At 47.3% G+C, this 24,390-nt stretch overlaps 1 protein-coding gene across 1 annotated transcript; it reads left to right on the plus strand.

Moving 5' to 3' along the window:
- Positions 1–3,432: 3,432 nt before the first annotated feature.
- On the plus strand, positions 3,433–21,437 carry TRIM7 (tripartite motif containing 7). Its single transcript, XM_032772818.2, has 7 exons — positions 3,433–3,894; positions 5,066–5,161; positions 9,961–10,191; positions 11,845–11,867; positions 14,329–14,444; positions 18,753–18,788; positions 20,106–21,437. The coding sequence occupies exons 1-7, from the start codon at positions 3,478–3,480 to the stop codon at positions 20,618–20,620; spliced, it is 1,434 nt and encodes a 477-aa protein (XP_032628709.1). The 5' UTR covers positions 3,433–3,477; the 3' UTR covers positions 20,621–21,437.
- Positions 21,438–24,390: the final 2,953 nt, after the last annotated feature.

The following is a 24,390-nucleotide window of genomic DNA, read 5'->3' on the forward strand; positions in this document are numbered from 1 at the left end:
CAAGCAATTCTTGCAAAACTATGGAAAGATTGGCACCTTGTGGACACACTGAAAATAGCCAGCTATAAACCATAGACTCATCAGCACAGACATATCCTCATCCTCTCGGAGGATCCAAGAGGAGAATTTCACCCTGAGTCCATGCTAGTGCTGTTATGACAAAAATTATACACAAGTCTGGACAGAACATACAACCTAAATATCAGATAAGAACCTTGGGTCTGGATCTGGTTTTGTGTTTAACCTCCAATCTGAATCTCTCTCCCATTTTTCTTCAAACTTTCAAAAAGTTTAGAATCAGATCTGGATTTCATATCCCAATGTACAGGTGTGTCCTGATCTGATGTCTTGTTTCTATCCACAGTAGATCTAAGCTTTCTGAATTCGTAACCAGAGATTTGTTTCTGCCCGTTATAAAGCTGCGAAGTTCAGATCAAACCTTTGTTCCATAACTCAGAGACAGAATTGTTTACCGCTCACGGAGTTCACGTCCAACCCTGGATGCAGAATTTGGCTCCAAAGTTTTGGGTTGCATCCACTATGGCGCAATGAAAGACAGGTCTAGATCTGGGTATGGAATTCAGATCTGGGTTTTTTTCTTTCCCCACCACTTGTGTGACTCTTCTGCCATTGGAGTCGGCAGCAACAAGGGCTGGGTTCAATATCAAGGGTTCCTTGTCAACAATACAAGATACAACACAAAACTGGCTTGAGCCCACACTCAGTAACCTGGGAAAATTGCACAGCGCTCCTGAGTGCCTCTAAGAGGCAATACTTTCCACTCGCAACACACAGCAGGATTCATAAACATAAATCCATGAACAAGACATCCACCCAGAGCACGTTGGGCAGGGTCCTTTTGCCTTAGGTTCTTAAAACCAGCAACTAAAAGTCCTGTAATGTGCCCGACCTTTCACTGCACCTTACTCACAGTTGCTGTCCTTGGTCAATGCAGACCCAGAATTCACAGGTGCATCTGCAGACCTCACCCCCCATCCCAGCACTGGGGGAAGGGAAAGAAGGCACCTTGCACTCTCCACCAGCTGCTCAGCACTCTGGGATGCCTTGTGATCCAGTGGCAGCAGAGCCTTCTCAAAAGTGTATGGGGGGGGGGGGCAAAGGGGCCCTGCTCCCTTCATGGCCCCACCCTACCCCTGCCCCCAGACAAGCTGAAAGCTGGAGCAGGCTGGGACTTGCAGACCCTCCACCTGCCCAAGGTGGGGGGGCCGAAAGCAGCCCCTGGCCCATGTCTCTACTGTGCAAGGCCCCCATGGGGGATGGGACCTCAGAGCTGCAGCCCAGCCAGGGTAAGAGCCATGTGTGCAGGCAGCTGTGGGGAACCACGGTGGACCCTCCACCTGCCCTGGGTCGGGGGGCCAGGATATGGGCCAAGGGCAGTTCTTGGCACCTCCACCCCAGGCAGGTGGAGGATCTGCAGCACGGTGCCCCATACTGCCCAGCCAGGCTCCAGCTGTCAGCCTGGCTGTGGGGGACTTAGAGGGAGGGAGACTCATGGCAAAAAGTGAGAGGGCCAAGACCTCCTTTCAGTGATCCCACCACTTAACACAGCTCATAGTGACTTCAGTTAGTGGGGGGAAGACACTATGGCAATGCACACTGTCCGACAGCAGTGATTTTAGCTCTGTTGGTTTGTTATAGGACTCTCAGTTGAGCCTCAGGCAGCTCTGTTACTACACAGTGGGGAAAGGAAGGATAAAATGATGCCTAAGACCCTTGGTCAGCGCCAGCACCAGCACCAGCACCAATACCACGCAGTTAAGCACCTATGCACCCTGTCTAGCACGTTCAGTTTAGTTGAGGATGAGTCCCTCAGTCAGGGTATGCCAAGCACAGTTCTATTGCCCTTGATTCACACAACAAAGATAACCACCCTTTAATGCCCCTGCCCCCAATAACAAAGTGACTTGTGATCCAACACCAGCCAAAAGTGATCATTTCCTAGAATCATAGAATATCAGGGTTGGAAGAGACCTCAGGAGTTCATCGAGTTCAATCCCCTGCTCGAAGCAGGACCAACACCAACCAAATCATCCCAGCCAGGTCTATGTCAAGCTGGATCTTAAAAACCTCTAAGGATAGAGGTCTCACCACTTCCCTAAGTAACCCATTCCAGTGTTTCCTAATATCCAGCCTAGACCTCCCCCACTGCAACTTGAGACCATTGCTTCTTGTTCTGTCATCTGCCACCACTGAGAACAGCCAAGCTCCCTTCTCTTTGGAACCTCCCTTCAGGTAGTTGAAGGCTGCTGTCAAATTCCCTTCACTCTTCTCTTCTGCAGACTAAACAAGCCCAGTTCCCGCAGCCTCTCCTCATAAGTCATGTGTCCCTACCCCCTGATTGTTTTCATTGCCCTCCGCTGGACTCTCTAATTTGTTCACATCCTTTCTGAATAATTACTTCCCTCGATCTGCTGGCAATGCTCCTACTAATGAAGCCCAATATGCCATTAGCCTTCTTGGCAACAAGGGCACAATGCTGACTCATATCCAGCTTCTCATCCACTGTAATCCCCAAGTCTTTTTTTGCAGAACTGCTGCTTAGCCAGTCAGTCCCCAGCCTATAGTGGTGCATGGGATTCTTCCAACCTAAGTGCAGGACTCTGCACTTGTCCTTGCTGATTTCTTTTGGCCCAATCCTCCAATTTGTCTGGGTCACTCTGGACCCTATTGCTACCTTCCAGCATATCTACCTCTCCCTGCAGCCCAGTGTCGTCTGCAAACTTGCTGAGGATGCAATTCATCCCGTCGTCCATAACATTAATAAAGATGTTGAACAAAACTGGCCCCAGGACTGAACCCTCAGGCACTCTGCTTGTGCAAAGCAATCCCATCATGCTAAGCACCAAGGCAGGATGGGTGAGACAGTGCAAGGGAGAGCAACTCCTGAAGTCCTCTTCCACAGTTCATCACTAGATAACAGGGGAGAGCTCATTCAGACCCTGCTTACATTTGTCATAGCTGCAGTTCAAGAAAGCATCCTTAATCAGCAAAGCACTTAAGCACTGAAGTCAATGGGTTTTAAGCAGCCACTCAGGTGAGATCCTGAATGGAGGCCTGTAAGAGCTATGAAGTACAGATCCAGAATTCAGCTCCAGAGTTTTGTGCTGGGCCCACTAGGGAGCGATGACATTCAGCTCTAGATCTAGCTCTGGAATTCAGATCTGGAGTGGCATCTCATGCTCTTCCAACCTCCTATTGCTAAGAATGATCAAGCCCAGATCCAGAACATGGATCTGGAGTTTGCGGGGATTGGGCACCTCTCTGCCTATGTTTTCCATCTGAGTCTCCTCTGCTGGCTGCAGCCCTGATGAATGACTCATTACCAGTTTAAGAAATTTGACACTGCAGATATGACCCTGTGACACCAGCTGGTCTCAGAATGGGAACACCCACATCCGATTCAGTGCCAAGCATGCATTAAAGTGAAATCAGTTCCTGCTCTCAGGGGAAAGAGCCATGGCTGCTGTCTTCCTCCCCGGGAACCTCCAAGATGAAGCGACTTGTTCGGTCTGCTTGGAGTTCTTCAAAGACCCTGTGTCCATAGAATGCGGCCACAACTTTTGCCGAGCCTGCATCACCAAGAGCTGGAGAGGTCTGGAGATGGATTTCGCCTGCCCTCAGTGCCGGGAGATCTTCCAGCAGAAGAACTTCAGGCCCAACAGGCAGCTGGCCAATATGTGCGAGATCATCAGCCAGTTTGCAGTACCTGGGGCGAAAGAGGCTCTGGAGGAGGGGCTCTGTGAGAAACACAGGGAAGCATTCAAACTCTTCTGCAGGGATGATCAGAGGTCAATCTGCGTGGTGTGTGACAGATCCCGGGAGCACCGGCCTCACACTGTGGTGCCTGTAGAAGAGGCTGCCCAGGAGTACAAGGTATCTGTCTGTCTGTCTATCTATCATCAGATCTGTATTTCTATCTATGTTTGTATTTATTAAGTCTCCCTCTCCCCCCTCTATCATCTACATTCCCCACTGTGTCTATCCAACTACACCAGTGGTTCTCAGCCAGGAGTACACAAACCCCTGGGGGTATGCAGAGGTCTTCCAAGGGGTACATCAACTGTCTAGCTATTTATCTAGTTTTACAACAGGCTACATAAAAAGCACTTGCGAAGTCAGTGCAAACTAAAATTTCCTGCAGACAGTGACCTGTTTATACTGCTGTATATACTGTACATTGAAATGTCAGTACAATATTTGTATTCCAGTCTATTCATTTTATAATCATATGGTAAAAATGAGAAAGGCAGCAATTGTTCAGTAATAGTGAGGCTGTGACACTTTTGTATTTTTAGGTCTGATTTTGTAAGCAAGTCGTTTTTAAGTGAGGTGAAACTTGGGAGCAGTGCAAGAAAAATCAGCCTCCTGAAAGGGCTACAGTGGTCTGGAAAGCACATGGCAATCACCTAGTTCAGAAGTTTTCCACAGAGCAGTCTTCTGTGGGGAGCTGAAACATCATAAACTACCGGTCTCTCTGAGGCTGCAAACACTTACTTACTCAGTTGCCTTGTTAGAAAACAAAAGGTTAAATGAACGAGAGTCTCCCGATCTATTTTTGGCAAGGGAGAATTCCCAAGAGTGAATAAGGTCTTTTGCAGACACTGATTCTCCTGAGCCGGGGCTAAATTTTCTGTTTATGTCTTCAGTGAAGATGATTAAAATGGAATTTACAGCTGATAAATGCAGCAGTATTGTGTGTATGAGAATGTCCTCTCATGTATATATGAGTGCATATGTGTGTGAGAGTTTCTTCTGTGTGTGCATGTGTGTGTGTGTGTGTGTGTGTGTGTGTGTATGCATGCACATATATGACTGCGCTCCTTCTCTGTGTGTGTCTGTCTGTCTGTTTGTATGTATGCATAAGTCTGCCTCTTTTTGTGTGCAAATACAATTGTTTCATTTGTATGAATGTGTTTGTGTGAGTAACCCTGAGTTTTTTCTGTTGTGTTGTCTCTATGCACTGAGAACAAAATACACCAACACAATAAGACCCCAACAAAAACAAATAATAATAATCAAATAGAATGTTTCCTCTTGTATCTAGGAACAAATTAAGAGCCGTTTGGATTTCCTGAAGAAAGAGAGACAAGAATTGCTGGAATTTAAATCAAAGGATGATAAGAAAAGCCAAGAGCTACTGGTGGGTGCCTGCTATTAATGACAAGATAGCAATGAATTAGGAGCCTAACTCTTATTGACATTTATGTCTGCACGGTGGTAAACTTGAGTCTTCTTAGTGTGTAACACTGCATTCCCATCAGGGGTGCTGGAACAGATGGGACCAGGGGGCCATAGCCCCACACTTTTTACTGGCCGTAAGGGTGAGCGACGGCAGGAGGGGGCAGAGAGGAGCCAGCGAGGGGCAGGATCTTGGGGGAAGGGGCAGTGCAAGGCTGAGCCTTGGGGGAATTGGTGGCATGAAGGGGCTCAGGGAGAAGGGGCAGTGCAGGGGTGGTGCCTTGGGGAGTGGCAGGCAGCAGGGGGCACAGCCGCGATTCAGGCACCTGTAGCCCTCCACCACTTTTAGAGCGTGTCAAAGTTAGACTCAGGACTCACAGTCTGTCAGACCACTCTGTTTTATTAGCACAGCACTCTGCTAATAACACCCAGATAATGTGAGCCCCATGCAGGGCCGGCGCTTCCATTTAGGCGACCTAGGCGGTCGCCTAGGATGCTAGGATTTGGGGGGGCGGCATTTTGCCACCCTAGGCAGCAATTTGGCGGCGGGCGGTCCTTCCGCACTCCAAGTCTTTGGCGGCATTTCTGCGGTGGGTCCTTCACCCGTTCCGGGACCCGCCACCAAAGTGCCCCGAAGACCAGGAGTGCGGGATGACCCCCGCCGAGGGTACCAAAAACCCTGGCGCCACTTCTGGCACCATGCAAGACACAGACTATCTTATTTATACAGATAAAAGAGTGAGAACTTAACAAGATAACAAAGGAAGCAGAATCTGATAAGTTTACCTGGGCTAGACATGCATAGTTAATTTCCTTACTAACTATTACTGATCTTCTGTTAACGTTTCACCATTAGCTTAAGTGGACTCATTGTTTATGTATGTCTAATGTTTCTTTTCCTGACACCTGTATTTCAACATTTCTTATTTCTGCTTAAAGGTACATACAGCATTTCTGTAATCCATTCTTATTTTTATAATATAATTCTTTCTACTTTCACAGGCGCTTCTGCTGCTCCTGATTCCCAGTGGGTTATTATGGAGATATGTGTCATAGACATACTAAAACTGGCCTAAAATCTGAAAAGGAACTTGTGATTTTTGATGCTTCCCCCCCTACACACACTTTTTTGGTGCCCTTGCCCTATTTAAGACACCTTAGAGCCATGGAGCCCTAGATTTTAGAGACCAGTCTGACCTCCTGCATAACAGACCCAGAGACCTCCACCCAGTAATTTCTGCAACAAGCCCATCTTCCCAGTTTGCGCCAAAGTATGGCTTCTAGAAAGACAGCCAATCTCTATTTAAAGACTTCAGGGATGGAGAAGCCACCATATCTGGTACTTAATTTGTGCCAGTGCCAAGCCCCGACACTTATTGCCTTGGTAGTTCATAACCCCAGCACTTCTGGGCTTGTTGCTTCAGTTATGAATGTAAGAAAGTATCAGAGGGGTAGCCGTGTTAGTCTGGATTTGTAAGAAAATTGCTTGAGCCCTGGCACCTCTTTCATTACAAAATTAAGCACTGATCACATGCCTGCGGGAGGAGTCCAAAGGTTAATTACCCGGTCAAAAATGTGTGTCTCATTTCTAGTGTGAGTTAAAGGGGCTTAGTTTTCAGAGGATGTGAACTCAGCACTTTCTGAAATCCTCGACTCTTTGTGGTGTCTCAAACAGGGCTTTTCAAAATGGAACACCCTCCTCCCAAAAAAATCATCGATTGCATTTGAGAATTTAGGGCAGTAGCAACAACAGAGAGATTTTCCAGTGCAAAAGTAAGGTAGTTCTTGTCTAGTTAAAGTGCCACACAACTACATAGCAAGCAGTGCAAAATACTATTTAAGTCAACTTTTATTGACTGCTGGCTCTGGCCTCCCGCTGGATCACCAGCTGTTGTCTTGGTAGAAGGAAAGGGGAGCTGTTGATAACTTGAAAAGCTCCTCTGGTGCTGAGCAAATACAGAGGCGTTGAACCTGTGTAACTTTGGTGAGAGCTATGCAAATCACCACAGGCCTGGATTGAGCCTCATGTATCCTGATCATTCTCAGAGACCTGAGTGCCATGCAAACTTCTACACAGATTTACAGTTTCCCCTGCTTAGTATTATATCAGCTTGCCTGATTCAAGATTGAGGGAAGATGGGGTGTGAACGGAGGATGTCACAAGGGAGTGGAACATAAATGCTTGATTTAGAGAAAATAAATGGCGGGGGGGTGGGGGGGGGGGGAATCCAGATTTAACTTGGAAAATTCATGCAGCCCAAATCTAGGTGAAAGAAGAGAAAGAACCTAAGGGACGTTTTTGACTATACATTGCATTAAAGCAATACATTCCATTCCTTATCCTCTGCAGCTATCTAGTGCCTGTTCCATGTCATTTCTTCAAAGCTAAAGTTTGTTGCCCTTCCCCTTCCTGTTTATTATCTTGCTATTATTAATTATTGATTATTATTTTTATTATTACAGTCCCTAGGAGCCCCTGTCATGGACCAAGACTCCATTGTGCTAGGCACTGTCCTAACACACAACTAAAAGTCCCTGCCCCGGGAGGATGCCCCAGGGGGAGGAGTGGGGATGGGGCCCACTCAGGGGAAGGGGTGGAACTGGGCAGGAAGAAGCGAGGCAGGGGTAGGGCTTGGGGAAGGAATGGAGTGGGGGTTCAGCACCCCGGGGACAGGAGGAAGGTGGCACCTGTGGCCACAGGCCCTAGTCTTTGCACTGTCTCCTTAAAGTAGCAGAAGGGCCCCATCAACATCTGTAGAGCCATCACCACACGTCCCTTCTCAAAACTCCCCTCTTCTGGACGGGTACAGAAAGGCACACACAAATTTGTCATCCTGTCACTCCCTCCCCTTTTGCTGGTCTCATCCATCCACCTTTTCCATTTTGCCTCTTAGGGCACGTCTACACTACAAAATGAAGTTGGCTAACTTACATCAGTGTACAGTCGCTGCAGTAATTACATCACTTGGGTGTGTTTACACTCTGCTGCTTGTGTCGGTGGTGCATGTCCTCACTGGGATCGCTTGCGCCGATTGTACTGTTACTGTGCAGCGGCTTCTGAAGGTCAGTAACAGTCGATGTAAGCAATGCAGTGTCTACACTGACACTGTGTTGACCTAACTACATCCACATTGACTCTACACCTCTTGTGGAGGTGGAGTTATTAAGTCAGTGTAGTGGGTGAGTTATGTCAGCGACAGCGAAATTTTAGTGTAGACACTCACTGAGTGGAGTTGACGCAAGCTGCCTTGCGTTGACCTAACTCTGTAATATAGACCAGGGCTTAGTTTTTAAGCTCTTTGGGCCTTGAAATGCACCCTCAATATATAAATGATGTAGTCAATATGTAGTTAGTTGGCTGCAGCTGGGTTAAATGAGAATGTAACTAACTGGTTGTGTGAATTTATTTATAGTTCAGAGATGGCATAAGGCGGAAATTCATTCATGTTCTTCACAAGTTTATAGGTAATCTGAAGTTCTTATCAGCCCACCATTACCATAATATCTAAGCACCTCACAGTCTTTAATGTTGTCATCCTCACCATATTCCTGTAAGGCAGGGCTGTGCTACTATCCCCATTTTACAGATGGAGAACAGAGGCCTAGAAAGACAAAAGCCAAAGCCGACTGAAATGCATGGAAAGACTCCCATTGACTGTAACGGGTTTAGGATCAGACCCTGAGGCAGGAGTGCTGGAAGCTTCCAAGAAGTGTGGAGGGGGGGCACCGGTGCCTGAACCATAGTCCTGCCCCTCACTCTGCCCCTTCCCTGAGGCCCTGCCTCTGTGTGGCCTTTTCCCCCAGAGGCCCTATCAGGGCCGGTGCAACCATTTAGGCTACCTAGGCGGTCGCCTAGGACACTAGGATTTGGGGGGCACCATTTTCTTCGGCAGCGACTGCGGTGGCCAGATCTTCAGCCGCCCCAGTCGCTGCTGGCATTTAGGCGAAGGGAGCTGGGGCAGGGCAGTGCAGGGAAGGCCGCTTGCAGCAAGTGTGTGTGGGGGGGGTGGCACACAGGGGAACTCCCAGCCCCAGCTCACTCCAGCCCCGCCCCCTCCCCAAGTACGCCATGGCTGCTTCACTTCTCCCGCCTCCCAGGCTTGTGGCACCAATCAGCTTAGGCACTGCAAGCCTGGGAGGCGAGAGAAGTGAAGCAGTGACAGCATGCTTGGGGTGGAGGTGGAGCAGGGGTGAGCTGCCGCAGGGGGCGCCTCAGGGTGGGGGCTCAGGGACAGGGGAGGGCACTAGGTGGAAGTTTCGCCTAGGGCGCAAAACATCCTTGCACCAGCTCTGGGCCCCATTCCCGCACCACTTCTTCTCCCTAAGACCCTGCCCTGTGACATCTCTTCCCCCGAGACCCCACCCTTGCACCACCTCATCCTCTTGAGATCCTGCCCCCTGCTTGCTCCTCTTTGCCCCCTCCCCCCGTTGCTTGCCCTTAAGGCAGGTAAAAAGTGGGAAGGCTAATTTATTTAAGATATGCTCTAGTAACAAAAGGAATTCTTTCTGGTGGATGAGTTCTAAATCCTGTGTTATTCAGGAGGTCACATTAGATGATCTCAACAGTCCCTTCTGGCACCAGAATCTATGGAAATTTGGGTGTTTTGGTTTAATTGGTATTTGTCAGTGGAAATCTGTTTCAGCAAAATTTTCTGGCCAGCTCTATTCACTACTTCATGCTGCCATTGCATTCAGTGACATACAATCCATCAAATGACTTTACTGACTTGCCCTCTACCTGGTCATTTATTTTTGTTGAAGAAAACTATAGAGTTGGAGCGGCAGATGCTCATCTCTGAATTTGAGGGTCTGCGCCAGTTTCTGCACGACCAGGAGCATCTCCTCCTGGGCCAGCTGGAGAAGATGGAGAAGGGCATCACCAAGAAGCAGAATGAGAACCTCACCGAGCTCTCCAAGGAGATTTCACTCCTCAACCAACTGATAACAGACTTGAAAGAGAAAATCCAACAGCCAGTGCTTGAGTTGCTCAAGGTAAGGCTGGGGCCATAAGCTCTTGGGCATGGAAGGAGAAGGCCTTTACCCATCAGCATCACAAAAATAAGACACCTCAATAATGGTGGCCATTACCCCCCACCAAATAGATGCATAAATAAAAATGAATGGCTGGGTGTGGGGCGTGGATGGGAATTTTGATTTGAAACGTCCAACCAGCTCTACTTCTGAATCATTGCTGCATTCAAAACTATTGGGATTGGTACACAAAAGAGAGTGCATTATAGGGAAATTCATCCCTGCCACTCCATGTTATTTCTTTTAGCCCAAGCAGCTAGCTAAAACATTCGTGGCCTTGTGGGTTGTTCCAGCTGGGAGGAGAAATTAGTGGTGGAGTCAGAGACCTTTCATGCAATCTAGTTCATTTACAAGTCCTGAACACAGGAGGACACAAACAATAGATGATTGTATCTTTACTCATATCTCCATGCCTCCTTTAGCTAGCACCACAACGTGATTGTCCAGGGTGTATCTGTAGTATCTCTTCCAGCCTGTTCCTGTGTGGTTCACCCACACACCATCACCCAGTAACCACCCCATATGGTTCTAATTCCTGGGCAAACTTGCATATCCCTACGTTTTAGGTGTGTGTGAGGGGGCTGCAATAAACGAGGTTATGTGTATTTTGCAGGTATTTGACATTCTCCCTTAGCTTCAGTGACATTTTGCCCAAACCACAACCCTCCACTGAAGAACTGGTTGGAGGATTTCAGTAGTATCTTGGGTTGGGCCCTATGCACAAGGGTCCATTTCATCCATAAGGCCAAATCCTCAGCTGGTTGAAAATCGGCACAGATCTATTGAAGTCACCTGTGCTGATATACACACAGGATGCGTATCTGGCCCTCAGCAATTATAAAATGTAAGGAATGAGGGGAATGTCTTATCTGGAATTATCAGTGTGGGGAATGTCAGTGTAGGCATAGGCACTGACTCAGCGGGTGCTCTGGGGCTCAAGCCCCCACAGAAAAAAATAGGGAGTGCTCAGAACCCATGGTCCGTGGTCCCACCAGCACTCGGCCTCTTTTCCCGTGGCCCTACCTGTGCTGCACCTCTTCCCCGGGGGGGCCCTCTCCACTTCCTTGCCCCCCATCACTCACCCTTAAGGGAGGAGGGGGCAGAAAGGGGCAAGCAGCAGGGCAGGAGGCACTTGGGTGAGGAATGGAGAGGAGCGAGTGGCAAGCGGGTGGGAGGAGTGTCAGGGGAGGAGGTGAGGAGGAGTTGGTGAGAGGTGCTTGGGGAGAGGACAGAGAAGAGCAAGTGGTGGATGGGCGGGGGCAGCCTTGGGGGAGGGGCAGAGCAAGGGCTGATGGAGACGGAGTGGATGGATGGCTTTGAGGGAAGAGGCCGAGCAGGAGTGGGGACTCAGGGCAGAGCAAGGATGGAGCACCCACCAGCAAAAAGAAAGCACCAGAGTGTAGGGACTTGATTTTGACCATGATGGGGATTGAACCATGGTCTTTCAGAACTAAAAGCACAAGTTTGAAGTTAAGGATAAGGACTCATACACAGCAGCACTCATAGGCTTGTGCTTGGTGGGTAGCCTACAGAATGGGTTGGAATGAAGCACACACCCTGTCCAGTGAGTAACATGAATGCAAGGGAGTTTCTCTTTCTTTCCCCCACTTCTAGGATGTGACGAGCATCTTGAACAGGTATGGAGCTGCATTTTTACCCTCTCTCATGCTTTTCTCATGAGTGCTGCTGAACGGTCAGTGTTAGCCCTTCAGAGATAATAAGATACACTTGGGCACACTGGGACAAAAAGAGCACCTGCCACTCCACACACACCCTGGGCTCCTTCTAGCTTCTTCTGCGGAAATTTAGAAACTCTCAGATCTCCTTTTTCTACCAGGGAGCTCAATCAAGCACCAGGTTGAAAACCATGGAGTCCTGTTTTTATTTATGTGTGTAACATGCAACTCACTTTTTACGTATCCCATGAGCACCATTTATGTCAGTGGTTCCCAACCTGTGGGGCGTGGAGGAACATTTGTGGGGGAGGGGCAGCCGTGGGGGAGCACCACCCAGCTCCACTCCACCTCCAGCTCTGCTCAGGCCCTGCTCCTGGCCCCAGCCCTGCCCCCAGCCATTCCTGGCCCCAGAACAGCCCCAGTGGTGGCCCCAGCCTTGGCCTCCTTACCCCTGTTCACTTCTTACCCCTGTCCATGTCCCCACCCTCCACTGGAAGGTGTAGCCCTGCTCCCAGCCCTGAAAAGTTTGAGGACCACTGATTTAAACCCTTAGGATGAAATTCAGCTTGGCACAGTGGCTCAGACATGGTGCGGCGCATCACCACTTAAGCCCCACTTATAGCCTGATCCAAGGCCTTTTTGAGGTCACTGGGCATCTTTACAGTGACTTCGATGGCCATTCTCGTAAAACCTTGACGTGAGACTCCAGTGCTGCATAGTTTCATCAGCAGGCCCTGGGCACTGAGATGGATTTTACCCAGAGTCAGTGACAGCCTTCCCCACCAAGGTAACATAACCCTGCCCTGAAGTATGGCACAATGGCCAGGACACTAGTGGAGGACTTTGAAATTCTGGGGTTAAGTCCTTGCTCTGCTAGAGACTTCTAGAGTCTCTTAGGGTATGCCCACATGGCAAAGAAAAACCTACGGCTGACCTGTGCCAGCTGACTCAGGCGCAAAGAAGTTGGGCTCCTGCTTGTTGTTTAAAGGAGGCAGTTTGGCCTAGTGATTCAAGCATTAGATGGGGCTTCAGCAGACATGCCAAACCCACAGAAAATATGCAGAAATCGGGCTTGTTTTTGGCTTAATTGGCTTGTGAGTTGCTTGTTGGCTAGTTTTTGGCTTGAACTTGTTTGGCTTGTAGCTTGTTGTATCTTATTGCTGCTGCTGCTTGTTTTTTTTTTTAATCAGCTCCCAGCAAGCAGCGGGCCCACCACAGTCCCAGACTGCACATTGGGAGGATCTAGTCACATAGAGTGTTGGGGTTCTTAGGGACTGGCTTGTTTTGGCCTTGTTTTGAAAAGGGATTAGCTTAATTTTTGGTTTATTGTGAAAGCCAGGGTGCTTATTTACCATGAGAAAATTGGCAACTGTGGGCTTCGGGAGATGTGGGTTCTATTCCTGGCTGTGCCAGTGACTACAGGTGGGGATGATGGGCAAGTCACTTCCCTGATCTGAGCCTCAGTTTCCCCCTTTGTGAATGGGAATCATGATACTGATGTCCTTGGAAGTCTGCTGATGAGAAGAGCTACCTATAATTAAAAGTAGGGGACATCTCCCTCTCCTTTCTCTGGCTTGGGTCAGCAGTCCACTCCCCTCCTCTTTGGCTGGCATGGGGAAATTTCCCTCTCCTGTTTCAATCTATGTTATACATTACTCGAGTAGGTCCCACTCAAAGGATGAGAAGAAGGGTTGGTCTCCTTGGACTGTTTGGTCCTTTAGCTCTGAGTTGAGTCCTCTAGTTGTGGCGATAAATAATTAAAAACAAACCCAAGACATTAACAGAAAGGACTTGAGTGTCTTCTCCTCACAGGCATATCCCCAAGTCCGCCCGGAGGAGCAGGGAGTCATCTATCTCTGCAGTGCTGTCCATGCTTCTCCTAGTCCCCTGAGTGGTTGGGGATCTGTCCATGACGAGCTGATGGGATGAGGATAGGGTAGGGTATTAATTCAATGCCCAGTTAAGTTAATTGGATTCTTTCCATTGACATCAATGGATCACATCCAAGCAGTGGAAAGGATGTGAGGACAGGCATGCTAAATCCATGGTTTACTACACATGCTCCTCTGAGAAATAAGTGAGATAGATAGAGCGTGTGTGGATAGGTTGATCTTGATGAATACTACACATTGAATTCGTTATTTGCAGAATATTGTCATTTTTTTTCAGTGAACATATTCAGCTAGCACTATAGCTGGAGAAATTCTATTAATCAACACCACTTCAATCTGACTAGCCCAGTTTTGTGGCGGAAGACAGAAGAGGGGCTTAAAATTTGTGCTGGCCCTTCTGCCCGAGGGGTGAATTTCACCCTCAAACGCTGACACAAAATAAATTGGATACTTTGGTCAATACTTGTGAGCATTGGACCAGCTCTACAGATCATCATCATAATATAGAATATTTTCCGTTTTTTCTTCAGAAGCAATGGTCTGAAGTTTCGGAAACCGGTTCCTGTCTCTTCTGATATGAAAAGCTCTATCAGCAATTTCTCTCTCAAGACTGTTGTCCTCAAGGGAGTGTTAAAGAAATTCAAAGGTGAGTGGAAGCAAAACCTCTAGTTACTTGGTCTTCAGCAATGTTTTCTATGGATTTTAGTGCTAAAGAGGTCACTGATATGGTCAGTGCCCAAGGGAAAAGATAATGATTCTTTGTGCACGTCTTGTTTAGCCTTTTTGTTAACAGATCATTGCACCAACCAAGAACAGCCAGTAGATGGTGCTAAGAGATTTCAAAAGCATGACAAATGTGTGAAACTAAAAACAACAGGGCCTTTCTTCGATGAAAATCTCATGAGATAAAATTCACTCCTGAACCAAGAGTCTTTGCCACTGAAGCCTGGTTTTGCGGTTTTAAGTGGTGCCTAGACCTCTGCAGAAGGGGGAATTTCACCTGCTGACTTCAGTGAACAATTTGCTTAACTAAGAACCAAAAATAAGAACAAGGCCCAATAACATTAGAGAAGCTCTGCAGAGCTCTGTGACTACAGACTGATCCATGGAACAGAATTTGAGAGAACTATTAAACATTAAGGCCAGTTGAGAAGTGACTGGCAATGGTAATGTTTACAATGATTTTTCACTCATTATTGACAGCCAAAAACAGTCTGTTAGCTAAGGGTGACTCAGCTGAGTATTCAGGCTCTTCTCAAGTGGAAAGCAACAAGGTGGAGTTCCCAAGGTTGCCAAGGCTTGTCATTTTTATCACCAGTCTGCTGACACTGGGCATTGTGCTCAAAGCCCCAGCTTCCCAGAGTCAGCCTATTTCTCAAGAATCTCTGCTGCCATGTTTTTAAAAAGGATGTTTCTAGATCATGTGGTTGCTCAGAAAAGCTTGAGAACATGGCCCAAGAGTTTAGCCTAAAGTCTCAGAAATCAGACAGGACAGAAAACTAATAAGAAAAGTATTAATATTTTAAGTCAATCTCATGATTTTTGGGGGGATGGTGCTGACTCATGATTTTTGAATGCTAGGGATTGGCCATCCTGGGTGGCATGTATAAGAGGCCAGCAAAGGCTAAGCCTCCTCAAGAAAGGCCAGCCATGCAGGGTGGAAATGCCGTGGATGTGGTGCAGGTCATCCTGCTGGAGGCACACCAGCCAGTCACCACCTTTGGAGCACTGGAAGTGAAGCTCCATAGAAGTGGGGAGTGGGGCCTGGTCTCCACTCTCTCCCCACTCCACCTCTTCCCCTGAGGTTCTGCCCCAACCTGTTGCTCACTTCTCCCCACCTCTTCCCCCTCTGTTGCTCGCTTAGGGCAGGAAAAAATACTGGGGGTTTGCCCCATGACCCCATGGTGGTCCACCCCCTTTTCCAGGAAGGAGGTGGGCAGAAAGGATCAAGCGGCAGGCAAGAGATGGAGAGGTGTGAGTGGTGGATGGGAAGATTTCGAGGGAGGGGATGGAGAGGCGCTAGCAGGGGATGAGGAGGGCCTTGAGAGAAGGGGCTGAGTGGGAGCAGGGCCTGGCGCGGAGTGCGAGTGGAGCACGGGAGGTATCTCAGGGTAAGGAGGCTGAGTGGAGGCGGGCCTCAGGATGGATCAGGTGGGCAGGGCCATGGTACGTGTGTGCTTGTGCCCAGACTCTCCAAAAGCGGGAATCACACGCTGCCCATGTTGGCTATACTGAATTCCTCCCACCCTTAAGTGACTTAAGGCTGGTCTACACTGGGGGGGTGCTATCGATCTAAGATATGCAACTTCAGCTACGTGAATAGCGTAGCTGAAGTCGAAGTATCTTAGATTGATTTACCTCGGGTCCTCATGGCACGGGATCGATGTCCCCTGCTCCCCGTGTGGACTCCGATACCACCGCTCGCTCCATTGGAGTTCCGGAGTCAACAGAAGTGCATTCGGGGATTGATATATCGCGTCTAGATGAGACCCAATATATCGATCCCGGAAAAATCAATAGCTACCCGCCGATACGACAGGTAGTCTGGAGGTACCCTTACTTATGCAGACCTAACCCCCCACATACATAGTGCTATGTTGATGGGAGACCTTCTCCCACTGACATCACTACCACCTCTCAGGGAGGTGGATTAACTATGTCGATGGGCAGGGCCGTCCTTAGGATTTATGGGGCCCTACGCAGTATTATTAAACTGGCGCCCCTATGCCGGATGGCAGCCCAAGCTCACAGCCTGTTGGGGGAGGGGGAGGAGGGATGAGACAGCAAAGGATAATGAGATGCCCGGCCTGCCTCATGGTGGCGGAGAATCACAGTTCCCCGCAGAGACTCCCATACCCTCTCCCTCATGCAGAATGGACATGAAGAAAGTACCTAATTAAAATCCTAATTAAAAACATCAAAGCTGGGAATAAAAATGTCAGTCACAGTTTTTTATATGCCTGAAGTTTGTCAGAGATTTATTGCAAAAACTTCGTAGTAAGTGAGTCAGCTGTCCTGCTGAATACAACGTTACATATAATGGAATACATGATGCAGTCTTCTCTGTTTTACATTTTCTTAACAGTATTTCTAAGCTGAATTTATTTTTAATGTACTCAACTTAACCAGCATTCCATATTACTACATATTAACTCACTGAAACAAAGACATTATTTTAAATTAATCAGAGAGGTTTAGTGTGTTCATAACAATGTTCATTGCTTTAGAAAAAGAACAGTAATTTACTTTGTGTGATCTCCAACAAGAGCCATGGTTATGAAATTTCACAAATTTAAAAGATATTTCCAAAGATTTTAGGGATACAGGATTTTGTGTCTTACTAAGGTATGATTTGTTCTGGAGGGTTCTTTAAAACTAGTTCATCGGTCGAAGTAAAGAAAGGGAACTCTTTGTCCAGCTATCTGAAGGGAAGGACTGTTGTCCCTTTAAGGGCTCTCTTCAGTGGGAGTGGGGAGAGAAGATGGTGAAGGGCATGGACAGAAAGGACAGGAAGACTTGGAAGCACTTTTTTTTATCCCATAATATAAAATGTGTATTTTTAGTGAGGGGGTCTTCGAAGGATTTATTTAAAAACTGATGTCTGAAGATCCATGCATTTAAGGCTAAAGATGATTGGCATCTAAAATCTATGCAAGCATTTTTAGAAATGTGATTATAATCTTCACCAGCTCACACAATGAAAATATTTTAAAGCAAATTTTAACTAAGGTCCTGTTAGACTGACATGTTCTGTGTAAATATTACATTAATGCACAATGTTTTTGTCAGTAAAGTCAGAACTGACAGTATAAATTTATTTGGCATAAGCTTTGGTGGACATCTGATGAAATGGGTTCTAGCCCACAAAGCTTAATGCCCCAATAATTTGTTAGTCTTTAGCCACGTCTAGACTATGCGCCGCTATCAGCGCGTTAAATCGATTGCTCGGGGATCGATATATCGCGTCTAATCTGACGGATATATCATCCTGAGCGCGCTTATATTTCGATTCCGGAACTCACCACACCCCAATGAGTTCGGAAGCGGACATGGCGAGCACGGACATCGACATTCCCACGTGGGTTGAGGACGGGTGATAATCGTATTTAGATATCGACTTTCAGCTACTTATTCACTAGCTTGAAGTTGCGTATCTAAAATCGAGTTTTACCCCAGTGGTAGACCAGCCCTTTGACGTGACACAGAAGGCCTCTTCTTGGTTTTTTTGCTGGGTACGACAACAGACTACCACTCTTAACCTCGTCAGTATATACCTTGGGCTGTGGCAAATGCCTGTTAATGGCTTTATTACCCTTGAATTGTCTCTTTAACAGTTTCACATGTTGTGCTAAATAGGTCTGGCAGGCTGGAGGTTTTATTCACGATTCCCTCCCAAGGAAGACTCACCAGGCTAGAGCAGCCATCTGTGGGAGCCTGCAGGAAGGGTCAGAACAGAGATAGGAAAACAAGAGGGTGGACACTAAGACCCAGTGGTGCCCCAAATTTTCAGGTGCCCTATGCAGCTGCCTATGTTGCCTATGCCTAAGGACGGCCCTGTCGATGGGAGAGCTCTCTCCCATCGGCTTCAGAGCATCTTCACTTAAGCACCTAAACAGCTGCATCAGTAGAGCTGCGGTAGATGCAGTTTTTTAAGTGTAGACCTGCCCTAGCACTGTCTATACTGGGGGTTAGGTCAATAGATCTGTGTCCCTGTGGAATTTCCACACCCCTGAGGGACGTAGCTATGCTGAAGCAAGATGCGGTTTTGTAAGTGTAGATCTGCGCTTAGTGATGTTACTTGAGGTTAAGATTGTCCAGCCCTTAGTCATGGTCCTGGGAACTTACCCACAGGAGCAGTCCCATTGAAGTGGCAATATTCTTCTGAATGCAGGTTCCTTACTGATCTTCACTGGTATATCAGCATTGGCAATAACTGACTTTCTTCTTCTTTCAGAGACTCTGCAGGATGAACTGGGAAAAGGTGAAAAAGGTAAAAGGAATGTAGTCTTTACATTTTGGTTGTAATTTACACAGGGGTTTGGCGCAAGTACCAACTTTCTTCTTTCCAGGTGGGTGCTCCAACCCCCTCTGCCCTGAGGCCCCACCCCCAACCCACCCTTTCTCTCAAGGCCCCACCCTTGCTCTGTCTCTTCCTGCCCCCACTCTGCTCCCTCGCTCCAGCACCTCCTGCCCATGGCTGAACAGCTGATCAGCAGAGCTCTCAAAACAGCTGACTGGCGGGTTGCTAGTAGGTGCTAAACCCACCATTTTTTTCCACCCTGGAGCACTCATGGAGTCGGCACCTACAGGTTTTCATGGAAGAAAACTGACAATTTAAATGTTCTTCTCTCTCGATGGTTTCCAGATGTGGTTGGCTTAGGGTTGGTCTACACTGAAAAGTGAAGTTGACCCAGCTGTGTCGCTCAGGAGTGTAAAAAATCCACACCCCATAGTGACAAAGTTAAGTCAACCTAATTCTCCAGGTAGACTGTGCTAGATCAACAGAAGAATGCTTTTGTTGACCTAGCTGCCTCTTGAGGTGGTAGATTACCCACGCTGACGGGAACTCCTCTCGTTAGCATAGGTAGTGTCTACACTGAAGCCCTACAGTGGCCCAGCTGCAGCTGTAGCATTTCAAATGTAGACAAGCCCTCAGTTCAAGAGTCAAAAGATGGTTTATCTCACTGAGGCTGCACAAGTCAAGCTGGGTGCTTTCTGCCTGTTACACACACCAGCCTGCAGCTTGCAATGGAAAGCACAGAGATTTTAGCTTACACTGGTTTCATCCAATCCCCTCTGGCTTAGTTCCTCAGGCATTTCAAACAGCAAATTAAGGTCCCGATTTTGCCAAACTTACACTGAGGTCTGGTCTAGAAAGTTTGACTGGCATAGCTATGTCAGAAATGTGAAAAAATTATACCTCTAATGGGTATCCAGTAGAACCTCAGAGTTACAAACACCAGAGTTGCGAACTGACCAGTCAACTACACACCTCATTTGGAACCGGAAGTATGCATGCTGCAGAACAGCTTATCTGGGGCAGGCAGGAGGCACTGGGAGGGAGGGAGAGCCAGCAGGCAGGAGGCACTGTGGGAAGTGGGTGGCACTGACCCATGGGGCTGCCAGTGAGTGCAGAGCAGCTGCTGTTTTTTGTTGTGGGTGCTCCAGCCCTGAAGACCCATGGAGTCAGCACCTATGAAATCACGTGTCTAGTGCAGATATAAAATTGCTAATCATTTGTATGGGATTTGCATTGTTTCTCCTTCCATTGGTAATTCTACTTTGTTGTTCTTATTATTCTCCACAGAGGACCTGACTCTGGATCCTGATACAGCCAACCAGCTGCTCATCCTATCTACAGATCTCAAGAGTGTGAGGATGGGATGCCGAAAACAGGAGCTGCCTGACAACCCCAAGCGATTTGACACTAACTCCCGGGTCCTGGCTTTGGAAGGATTCAAGTCAGGGAGGCATTACTGGGAGGTAGAAGTGGGGGCCTCAGATGGCTGGGCTTTTGGGGTGGCCAGGGAGTCGGTGAGGAGGAAAGGTTTGACTCAGTTTTCCCCCGAGGAGGGGATCTGGGCAGTGCAGCAAAACGGAGGGCGCTACTGGGCTGTCACCTCCCCTCAACGCACCCCGCTTTGCATCGGCGAGAGGCTCAGTAAGGTCCGGGTTTACCTAGACTACGAAGGGGAAGAAGTGTCGTTCTACAATGCTGAGAACATGCAGCACATGTTTACCTTTAACGTTGCCTTCAATGAGAGGGTGTTCCCCCTCTTTTCCGTCTGCTCCACAATCACCTACATTAAACTGTGTCCCTGAAACTTGCAAAACAATTCACTGAAGACTTGCCCAGGTGTCCCTCACAGAAAAAGCAGCCAGAAACCATGAAGATGAGCATGGCATTAATGCAATAGTTAGGTAGTTAGCTAGCTAGCCTAGGCAGCTGCTTGTGTTTTCACGATCGGGTCATCTAGCCCTGACCAGAACAGGTCCAGACAATATGGCAGTAAACGCAACAGTAGTTGGTCTACATTTGTGATCCGTGAGATTGGGCAGAAAGCTCCTTCATATCAATAAACAGACTCCAGTTGACTTAAGTGGGCTTTGGATCAGGCGCCGGGGTGGGTGCAATGAGGGGAGATTTTCAGAAAACTGTCAGTGTAGACAAAGACTGTCAGCAGGGAGAAAGCAATATGACCAGGTCTAAGAACTTGTAAATTTCTTTAAGCCAAACCAATTTAAATAAGGATTACTCTGAATGCATCTACATCTACATTGGGGTTTTGCTCTAGTCTAACAAGATCAATTGTAAATCCATATAGTTAAACAATTGCAACTTTTCTAACACAAGCCAGGTCTAACGCTGTTGGAAACAGCTGAGCCTTGTCTAAACTACAGCTTCCATCACTGGAGCAGCACCAGTCCAGCAATTGCTTAACAGTTTCCTTATAGTAGCGGAGGCCTTAGTGAAAGCCTCTGATTATTGAAGGCTAGATGCTAGTCCAATTTGTGTGACCTGTGCACCTCTTCTGTATCTCTTGATGTGTAAATTGCTTGAAAGTCAATGGCAAATAATTCTTTACATCATGGGACTTGGAAACTCACTGATTGTCAAAAGGCCTCGTAGTAGAAATAAAATCTGAAGGCACTCTATGAATATTTATTTTGCTTTCATTTGATATTATTCAGAACTGACCTCTTGTATTTTCTTTACAATCAAGTCAAGCCCAGGCCCAAGGAATGGGACTTAAATGGGATGAAAGTGATATTTCGGTCTTGTGCGGACTTTCTTCAGTGGGGGGAATATCTCTCATAATTTATTTTTATTAGAAGCCCCCAGACTTAGGTATTTATACAGGAAAACTTCAGTGCGATGGGAAGTTCTGTCTGGAAAACACCTTGTTAAGTTGTAACCTTATAGCGACTAACAACCTGTTGAATCTGAAAACCTGAGTAATGAGTCTCATGCAAATAGACTTTTCCTCAGTATTTCAGGCTCTAAGACAGGTTGAAAATACCCCTAGGAGCATAAGGGAGGATTGTGAAGTTTTAGGAACACTAGAATGCAATGAAAGAGACATGGCATCCATTATCTGCTCTGCTACAAACTCCTCTTGTGAACTTGGACCGCTCAATCTGTCTGTGTTCCTGTTCCCAATCTGTAAAGAGGCAATAATACTGAGCTCCTCACAGTGGTGCTCTGAGGATAAATATGTTGATGATTGAGAGGTATTTGGATACTGTATTAATGGGGACCATATATGACTGATGGGGGAATATTATCTTTCATAGTATTTCTGTGGTTGTCAGACTGGTGCTGGCTAGAGCTAAGAAGAGCAGAGATGAATGAAAATTACGGAGGTGGGGAATGGTATTAATTTCAATTTTTTGTCCCTCAGAAGAGTGTTATTCAGGTTTATCTTGAGTGATCAGCATGATATAAAATCCTAAATGAATCTGACAGAGTATATTTCTTCTCATTATTGCACAGTGTAGAAATGCAAGTGCACGCCATGAAGGATGCCATTGATTAAAACATGTGTACACAGCAAACATCTAGGCACAGGCAGTATTGTGTATGGGTTAGAAAAGGAGACTGGGAAACAGGATCCTGGGTTCCATTCCTCGCTATCACAATGACATAATCTTTCACCAATTAATGCATCTAATGTGTTTAATACATTCCTTAATAAAAGCTTGCTTGGTGCTTTGGAAAAAAAGTAAAGTGCCAAGCAATTAATATTATGACATGTGATCTGTACTTGTGTGCAAATAAAATCCAGAGAACACACAACATGTCAAACTATTATTTTCCACTTCTGGGGAGATATTTTTAACTTAATCAACCTTCAGGGTGCAAAACACACTCAGTGCAGCAGCTTGTAGCATTTCCACTTATTTTTTCCAAGGAAAGACCCAACTGGTGGGCTGACTGCAGCTGGCGTAAGTCCCTTTTCTTGTTTCTTTCTTAAAGCTGGCTGAAGAGCGCAGAGGAAGCTCCAACAAGTGCTTTTTGTGTGTATTTAGGTGCAAAGTTCACTCTCCGTATATTTCCATCAGCTCCTGGTGAATAAGGATACGTTTCCTTGGGTTTGGAACATTGATCACAATCTGAGCAAAGCACAGGTCAAAAGATCAACATCATTCTGTACTAGAGAGATTAAGAACTCGACTAAAAACTAAAATAAGAACAAGGCCTGATAACCTTAGAGAAGCTCTGTAACTACAGAGAGACATATGGGACAGAATTGGACAAAGTCATTCAAAACAAAAGTCAATCGAGAAGAGACTGGCAATGATAATGTTTACAATGATTTTTCACTCATTACTGATATCCAGAAAGTCTATTAGTGAAGGGTGAATCCACTGAGCATTCAAGCTCTTCTCAACCGGAAAGCAATGAGTTGGAGTTCCCAAGGTTGCCAGTGCTTGTGATCTTATCACCAGTCTGCTGATACTTGCAAAGGTTCTGACTCCATGGGTCCTCTGGGGCTGGAGCACTCACAGGGAAAAATTAGTGGGTGCTTGGCACCCACCAGCAGCCAAGCTCCCCTCCTCCGATCTCCTCCTCTGCCACCTCCTCCCCTGAGTGGGCCATGTCCCCACTCCTCCACCTACTGCCCAGCGCTTCCCACCCTGCTGCTGCCCCCGTGGGCGGGGGGAGGAACGGGAACATGGTGGCTCAGGGGAGGAGATGGGGAAGAGGTGGGGCCGGGGTGAGAATCTGGGGAAGGAGTCAGAATAGGGGCAGGAAGGGGGAAGAGCCTTTGGGGAAGGGGTTGGAATGGGGTCGGGACAGGGGTGGGAGGGGGCATGGCAGAGGCCGGGCCTCATGGAAGGGGTGGAGTCTGGGTGGGGCCAGGGGCAGAGGCAGGTCAAGCACCCACTGGCGGGGGCAGAAATCGGCGCCTATATATATGGCATATTGTGCCAAAGCCCCAGCTACCTGCCCAGAGTCACGCTGAGCAGGTATCTGTCATTTTCTTTAAAAGGAAGTTTCTAGACTGAGAGCTAAAACCGTGCTGGAGAGGACCTTGAAGGATGCCACTTGTTGGCAGTACAAGGAAAATCTGAGATGGAAGCCAGAGCAGGGCAAGGCCTTCAAAGTGACATGCAACTGGGACACCAGTAACTGGTTTCTCCCTTGAGGCAGCTTCACCTGATTTGCTAGCTGGAGATTCATCAATAGGGCCCAGCTCAGTTGTGACCTGCTGAAGGGAGCTGTTTGCCAAGGCAATGGGGACAAGCCATGAAGAATGTGCGGCTATACGAATGCAAGGCACTGGACTGCTATGGAGAGAAACCGGAAGTATCTTCTGTATGACTGATTGCATGTTGGAGCTAGTTATGGGAGAGCAGAAAAGAGCATTGGGGCTATGGTATAGCACTTTCATATATTGTACAGACACGCTTTATCTCAACCTCTGTATTATGTAATTTTAACATTAGGTTTAATAACATTTTTACATGTGTTCTTACCAGTTTAATTACTGAGGCAGAAAGTGCACTTTGTAGGAGACTTGACTTCCAAGACCACCCAACAGGACCTTGCCTCCAGAAGCTCTCACCAGGGCTGGCTTAAGGCTGAT

This window comes from Chelonoidis abingdonii, chromosome 13 (genome assembly GCF_003597395.2).
Source record: "Chelonoidis abingdonii isolate Lonesome George chromosome 13, CheloAbing_2.0, whole genome shotgun sequence".
NCBI lineage: Eukaryota > Metazoa > Chordata > Testudines > Testudinidae > Chelonoidis > Chelonoidis abingdonii.